Source organism: Arachis ipaensis, chromosome B3 (genome assembly GCF_059453495.1).
Source record: "Arachis ipaensis isolate K30076 ecotype BB chromosome B3, ASM5945349v1, whole genome shotgun sequence".
Taxonomy (NCBI): domain Eukaryota; kingdom Viridiplantae; phylum Streptophyta; class Magnoliopsida; order Fabales; family Fabaceae; genus Arachis; species Arachis ipaensis.
In genome coordinates, this window is record NC_142438.1 from 56,512,900 (window position 1) to 56,521,290 (window position 8,391).

An 8,391-nucleotide genomic window follows, 5' to 3' on the forward strand; every position below is an offset into this window, starting at 1 on the left:
CATGTTTCATTGTTTGAGCCATTTTGGAACCTCACTAGCATTTGTTTGAAGGGAGAGTAGGAAGGTCTGGATGAGAGACATTTCAGGCATTGCTATTTTCAAGTGTTGGTTTAGGGCTCTTCATTTGCAGCCCTATTTTCTTTCCCCCTTATGACCAACTTAGAAAACGCTTCCCTCCATTTTTCTAAGGGTGAAACTGTTTCTTGTTAAATTATGTATAGAATTTTGTTAAATTAAGTGTGCTTAGTAATTTTTAACACAAATATTATTCAATCATCATTATTTTAATAGTTAACTATATGTAAACTGGTTGTCATAAAATTTTCTAATTTTTCCCATTGTATTAATTGTTATGTTTTGTTATAAACACCAGTATATTTAAAATAATCACATTTGCCATGTCGCCATTTAAATACTTCCTAAATATTTTGTGTATACCACAAAATATTGGACACCATAAAAAAAATTATATATTTCCTATTTTTGATATTTATACTCAAACATATATACAGTGGTTGAAGAGGCGGGGGCTTGGTGTTGTTGAAAAAACTGCCATGTAAAACCTTTATCTTCTTGATCATAAGGCCCTGCATTCACATTAGAATTTGCAACCAAGAAAGGACTCTACATAATGTATTTTATTATTGTACATTGATTACTCTTCTAGCAACTTCTTTAATGCCCTATGCAGGTAGACCACCAAGGATCGGACACAGTAGTGACATTAGTAAAAAGTGAAACAAAATAAAGCTACATTATTTGCTTAAATACCATCATCATAAGGAAAAGAAGTAGACCCAAGCCAAGCATCACCAGTGATGAACTCTGAAACCGTGAAGTTATAGGCATCATTGTAATTCATCACATGGTAGCCAACCCAATTTACACGTCCATTTGTTCTTGAACCAGGTCCATAATTCTCAAACTCTCCATAATACAAAGTATCCAAGCCTTGATCATCATCACTATTAGACCATTTTGACCAACCCTTTGGGTCAATGAAGTCATCAATGTATGACTCGAGATAAACAACTCTTGAATAAACCCTCCATGGCCTACCAAGGTAGCTCTTAATGGTAGTGCTAGAGTTTGAAGCTGCATACAAATCAGTTGTGGCTATAATTGAGCAGTTTTGGATCGAGATTCCGGTGTCCTCGTCTGGCGTATCTCTTGATTGTGCCGTTATCACAGTGAATTGGCCAGGCAATGGCTTTCTTGAAACAATGTTACATTCTTGTAGGACTACGGCGGCGTTACCGAATATGAAATCTATGGTTCCGTAAATGTCGCATTCTCTGTAGAATTGTCTGAAGGAGTGAACATAGAGCGTGTCTTGGTAACCATAAATGGAACACCGGTAGAAAGCGGTTAAATCTGCGTTTACTCTTAGTGCAACTGCTTGACGCTTCTCAGGACCTGCACTGTTCTCAAAAGCTATGTCACGTGCTAGAAAGCCATCACCAGATACAGCTGGAAAAGGAGAAACAAGAGCAAATGTATAATCAGTCAATTTGTCATTTTATTTTGTTGCTTAATTCTATGACAAAAATAAGAGAGAAATTGCCTAACAAGAAGCACAAAATACAATGTTTTGTCTTATCTTCTGCTATGCTTCCACTATCCATTGTGCTTCCAGTGATAAAATACATTGTTCACTTTGCAAATTCAGTATATGCATAGCCATAGTTAAATGCATCTTGATGTAAAATAAAAATTTTAGATGGATATAAAAATCAGTTATCAAATAGTTACTATTTATTTATATAGAAATATATACGTTATTTAATTCAGTTTTAGTATATATTTTTTATATAAATAAATAATTTGTTATCTGTTTACATGTAACATAATTAGATATAACATTATAGATAGTTTTAAAACTAAAGGAGTAACAAATAAATTGCACTTAGATAATGCCTGTAAGTCAGAACCTTTGAAGTTACCAATTGGAGCCATTAATTTTCATAAGATGATTCATTAAATTCAAAAACATGTCCAATCCAGTAACTTTTTTCTCTTATTGTTCTACCATGTGTCTCTGCTATCAAGAACAAATCAATTGCACGGAATACGGAACTAATGCCAGTAACCAAAGATAAAGAAAACTAGAAAAGCCTGTGACTCTTCTTAAAGCATCCGGCACTAGCAGAATATTTTATGATGAAAATTATATACATTTTTTATATATTTTTTAATATACTATTTATATAAAACATATAAATACAAATAGAGAAGATAAAAAAGATTTATCTTTTATATAATAAGAAAACAAATTTATACCAACATCATTTCTCATATTTTCTTGCCGAGCAAGATTAAAATTATTGACGAAAAGTACCACATAATATACATTCACATAAGTTTTCATAATAAAGGAACACACAAATGAGGCCTGAATAGTGAATACATAACACTAACAAATAACAGCTACAGTCTACAATCACAATCACCAGTGAAGATGACCCATTAATTATTCATACAAAATATATCGATTTAGATAATTTAGTCTTAAGATATTAAAAAAAATTATAGGGCATAAGCACTCTATCACGTTTTTTTTTTTTTTTTTTGAGAAGGTCGCAGAAGCCAACATAACACAGTCAACATTATAATTAATATTCAACATAACATAAGAAAAAAATATTTAAAATTCTTAAAAATAAAAATATCAAAAATGTAATTAAAAAAAATTTCAAAATCTAACTTAGTAAAAGCTCATTTTTTATAAGTTTTCTTAGCCTGGTCTTATTTGTTAACCTACTATAATGTTAGCTTATATTAATTTCCTAGCATTACTTTAGTTTCTAATAGATTTTTTTGAGTAAAGTATCGTTTTTGTTTCCAATGTTTGGGGCAAATTCTATTTGTGTACCTACCGTTTAAATCGTCATATTTATATCCCTAACGTTTGTAAAAGTGATTCAATGTTATCCTGCCGTCAAGTACACATCATGAGTGCTTTAATTTGAGTTTTAAAAATCTCTTCTTAAAGTTAGAATACAAATGTCTGGGATAAAATCAATGATCTACTCCGAAAAATAGCTCATCAAATGTTGAAACTAATTCCTACAACATTTACATAATTCATTTTTCTAGGAACATAATTGAATCTAAACACAAATAGTGGGTATAATATTAAAATCGAACACATCCAAGTGAGACTTAATTGAGAATGAACACATCTAAGTGAGAATAATTGAAAAATATAATCTGATTTGTTAGTATAATTGATAGTAGGATAACATTGAATCACTTTTACAAACGTTAGGGATATAAATAAGACGATTTAAACGTTAGGGACACAAATAAGACTTACCTCAAACGTTAGGACAAAAACGATACTTTACTCAAGATTTTTTTCTTCGACATTCATTGCCGATGAGAAAATCACCTAAAAGGTTCCACAAGAACAGAATTGTTGGTCAAGAAACCATCCCAATATACATTTCTAGGATTCGAATTCCTTGTTTAATGTTTAAGAGACACAGTTGAATGACAACGCTGCTACACCTCTTAGCTTTCTAATAGATAATATTGTATTTAAAATTGAAGTAAACTAGAAACATAAATTACAAAAAAATTATAAGTGCACATTAAAAGTCAGCCACCACATCAATTATTCGTAAAGAATATATATCGAAATATAAAATATATATATTAAAAATAAGTTAAACAATATATATTTATTCACAAATAAATGGTAATGATATAAAGAAATTACTAGAATCTATTTACTTATTATGTACTATAATTATATGATCTTGATATAATTTAAAATTGTAATATTGAAAAAAATTAAGAATTAAATCCAAATTTGTTTTACAAAATGTGAATGATAGAGAGGAGAAAGCAAGAAAAAGGGATACAAAGACTTCACCTAGAGTTGCAGATCTGAAAGTGGTCCATCCATCACCACCACTTCTGCTACCAGTAATGAGAGTGACGTCACTTCCATCTCCAACAAGAACAATGTTAGGCTTACAACTTGGGATCTCAACATTTTCCTCATAAACCCCTTCTTTCACATAGATTACCGTCCTCACATAGCTGTTATTGGGAGCAAAGTTTATTGCATCAGAAACAGTGCTGAAGTTCCCTGTTCCATCTTTCGCCACAACAATCACCTCGTTTGGATCATACTGCTCCCCATCTTCCAAGCTTTTCTTCATGAATCCGCCATCGTTGTCGTCATTTCCTGGATTAGAAAGCATTGAGAGGGAATTACTCACGTGCTTGTAAGTGTTAATAACGGAGTTTACCAGTTTTTGTTTCATGGTTCCGGAAGCAGAGTCTAGGCCTTCTAGACAAGTGTTCTTGTTTGTGAGTGCTGCACTGAGGAAGGTTCTAGCATCACGCAATTTTCTTGAGTTCTGGGAGTTACGAACCCCGGAGAGTGATCTCTTTAGAGATGTTAAAGTTGATTGGTGAAGCTCCTTGCAGTCTTGGATTGAACCCTTTTGTTTCTCTCTGATGTTTGAGTTTGAGGCACCAACGCTTTGGAAAAGTGTTGATAGCTTTGTGGCTTCCGAAATTGCGACTTGTAGGGAGTGAAGGAGGTAGGTAATGATGTTTGGACTTATGTTTATTGAGATTGAAAGCTTCAGTGATTCGAAGCATGTTTCTGGGTAAGGGGTGGTTTTGCAGAAAGATCTTAAGGAAGAAAGGTTGGTGTGAAATAGTGTTGAGGAATTTGAAGAGTTAACAGCAGCATAAGCATGTGATGAGGAGAAGAATAAAAAGAGTGTGAGAGAAAAGAGGAAGGTGAGTTTATGAGAGGTGGAAGCCATGGAATAATGATGTTCACGGAACGAACTCGTGAATGATGAGAAGGAAGCAGAGTATCTGAATCCCTTTAAATAATTGGTGATAGTGAATACTGAACAGAATCTAAAGCAACACGGGCTTTGAACTTCATGTGTTTGATTATACATATACGACAATGGCATTAAATCAAATAGCTAAACACACGGACAATAATGTCATGGACTTTTGTAGTTTGAAAAAGTAGAGGTAGACAATGAGAATATTAAATAATATGAATAATGGATATGTTAAATGTTTAATTTAATAGGTATTTAGATGATTATGTTTATTATTTTTAATTAGATGATTATTTTTTTTGATTCGATTTACTCACGCACAATTAACAATGGGTGCATATTTAATTTATTAGGTGTGCAGATAATTATCCTAATAGTAAGATTTAGAGAATAATTTAGGAATAAAGTGTTTTTTTATTTTATTGGAAGTGGAGTGTTTTTCTACACCTCTTTTTTCTTTATATATATATATATTTGGTGGAGTGAAGATATTTGTTGTTAAAAGGTTCGTTTAGGTGTTTCCCAAGTCCCAACACTATATATAATATAAGAGTGAGAGTTAAGGTATTATATTAAGCTTCAACAATCATAATATAAGTAATAATAATGGTTTACCTATACTTTTTCTTAAAAAAAAATAATTCGTAACGTAGATAGTATAAAATTTACACAATTTGCTCAAATTCGAAGAACCGAAAAGAAAAAAAGTAATACGTGATGTAGATAGTCATTTAGAATTTGTTTGTTTCATTTAAGTATTGTCTTTTTCTTTTCTATCGTTATATCTAAAAAAAATGACTCGTACTAATGGAAGAAAAGTAGGTAAGCAAAAGATGCTGCATTGTTTAATTGGGAGCTAAAATATGAAATGAAATGGGAAAATATATTTCCTTCCCCTATTTCCGTGAAATCCTTTATAGTATTAATTGGCTCAATTTCAAACATATCGTTAATTGTTGAAGGAAGCTGGAGATTTAACAAGTGAATCAATTCAATAATGTGGAATTGCAAAAGAAAAAATAAAAATTAACTATCTCCATCAACGCTATTTGGTTTGCACTCTTATGTAAGAAAAAACATTTTTCAACTAAAATAGAGGCAAATTATGAGGAACTAAAAATTCTTGGAAGATTTTGTAAAATAGCATATATGTCTCTGAAAGAAATTAACTTTAGACAAGAAGACATTGATTGCCTGTCGGGTCATTTCTGTTATTTGGATTTTGGAGCTAATAATGGAAATAAGGCAGGGCAAGCATGGTGCGCAACAGCTGCACATTAAACAGAAAATGAAGGACCTCAAAGCAGAAAAATAGATCTTTTTAATTTTTTTTTAGTTATTTTATAAAGTATGATATTTTACCATATATTTTTTAAACGATATAAAAAAAACAATAAAAAATCACATTTTACAAAACAATTATAAAAAATAAGAGAATCTATTTTTTTAATTTAGTGTTTAGCTCAACCATTAAACTTCGATATTCTAATGACAATATATAGTCCAATTAATTTCATATTAGTGGTTTTCGTTCTTGTTTTTTTGTTTTTTTTCTGATTTTCATCATTACTATAATAAAAAGTTTGGTTTAAAAAATTGAATATAAAGAGGTAAAAATGTGTTAATTTCATAAAATGACATGCTATATTATTCATAAAAAATTTGTTCTATGTCGTTGTGAATAAAAAATACCATTTAGATTTGCTAAAAACATATTATTCATAAAATACTCACTAAGTAATAGTAATTTATGAACAAAATAAAATTGTGTAACAAATTAAATATATCATAAGTATAATCTTAAAGTTAATATTTAAATAATAATTATAAAATCTTACGATATGTGATCTTTTATAAGAAAATTACAATGAAAAAGTAGACTTAATATATCACGATTATATATAAAATAACACACATTTGTGCTAAACTTTAGAGAAATAATAGGGTTTAAGGGCCAATGCTTTTGGACTGAGACCATATTTTTATACTATTAAGATTTTATAATAAAATTATTACTTAATGATTAGAGTGTTAGACAAATATTAAAAAAAAAATTTTATTGGTGATGCATGTAGCACTACTCTTTATAATTAGAACACAAATGAAATAGTTAATTCCAGCTTTATATATATAACACCGAATCTATATAATTATTTATTTTCATAAATTTAATTATAATTACTCTACAAGTTACTAACTAAAAAATTATTAAAAATTACAAATAAAATATTAACTATTATTAAAAGATATTAATCATTTTAAATTTTATATATTGATTTTTTATAACTAGATTAAACATCAACATAAAAAAGAATTAACTACTCAATTTATGTATATACTAATTAAATTAATTATTTCAATAGATATATATTGATCTTTTTGTAAGTAAATTATATATAAATATAACAAAGTAGATTAATTACACGACCTACACGTATTGCAGGAACCAGAAAATAGCAAGCAGTGCGGCGAAGGGAAAAAACAAAAGTCCACAAATTCAGAGGGAGACGGGGGGAGAAAGTTCTGGGAAGTTTGAAACTCTTGGGGCAACAAAGCAGATTACGGATGATATGAAACAAAAGTGCTACATCTGGGGGACGAGACTGAAGGAAGACGCAGATGACAATACTAACGAGTATGAGGAGATGTGCACTCTCGTTGCCCAAGATGAATATATTTTGATGAGAATGCACCTTGCATCCCTCCAGGCAAAAAGTGATATAGAATCTCAGGTAATATTAGAATAACATTAATGTTTTTACACCAAAGTCAACTGCAATGTTTATTAATGTAAAATTGATTTCGGCATATATTTCTAGATTGTATCTGCCATCTGCCTCATCCTCAACCAGAAAAATGAAAAGAGGTTTCAAGAACAAATATACTGTTTCCCCCTGATATTGTGGTAAGTGTTACTTCTTCGATGTTTGGGTGTATTTTCTGTATTGAATTGGGTGTATTTTTTACGTTCGATTGGGTGTAAGTTGTGTATTTTCAGTATTTCATTTCTTGTTTCGCAATTCTTGCAGAGCATGGCACTTTCGGATCACCCAGATGGGGAATTCATATCACTGAAAATGAATAAGGAATTCAGGGTGGAAGACTACCCGAGTTTTATTCCCTTCATAGATAGAAAAAAATTAACTTCTCATCCATATGTAAGTTTTCGTTTGCTAAATTTGTTAGTACGCTTATTTACTTATATGCCAAATAAAATAACGCACTGTTGAAATGTGGCAATCCTTCAGATTTTTGCACCTGTTTGCCACTCGGGACATTGGTGGTTATGGCTGATAAATACAACGAAGCGGAAATGTCATATACTTGACCCGCTACACAAAAAAGCTCCAAGCGATGAGAGAAAGAAGATTAATAAATTCACTGTAAGTTGCCTCTGTCTTCTTTACTTTAATAGATAGGTCTATTTCGTTAGTTGTGTTGGGTGTATGTTGTCCATTCAGTTGAGTGTATCTTGTGCATTCAATCAGGTGTATTAATGATTTGTTTTGGTATTTAAGGGATATGTATTTTCAAGATTGAGAGCATATGCCGGTGGGGAACCTCTTCAGAA

General features: G+C 30.8%; 1 protein-coding gene across 1 annotated transcript; it reads right to left on the minus strand.

Annotated features, from left to right (window-relative positions):
- Positions 1-573: 573 nt before the first annotated feature.
- Positions 574-4,931, minus strand: LOC107630581 (putative pectinesterase/pectinesterase inhibitor 12). The gene is made up of 2 exons (XM_016333770.3): positions 3,878-4,931; positions 574-1,470 (listed from the first exon to the last, which is right to left on the minus strand). Exons 1-2 carry the CDS (start codon positions 4,929-4,931, stop codon positions 764-766), a joined length of 1,761 nt encoding a protein of 586 aa, XP_016189256.3. The 3' UTR covers positions 574-763.
- Between the last annotated feature and the right edge of the window lie 3,460 nt (positions 4,932-8,391).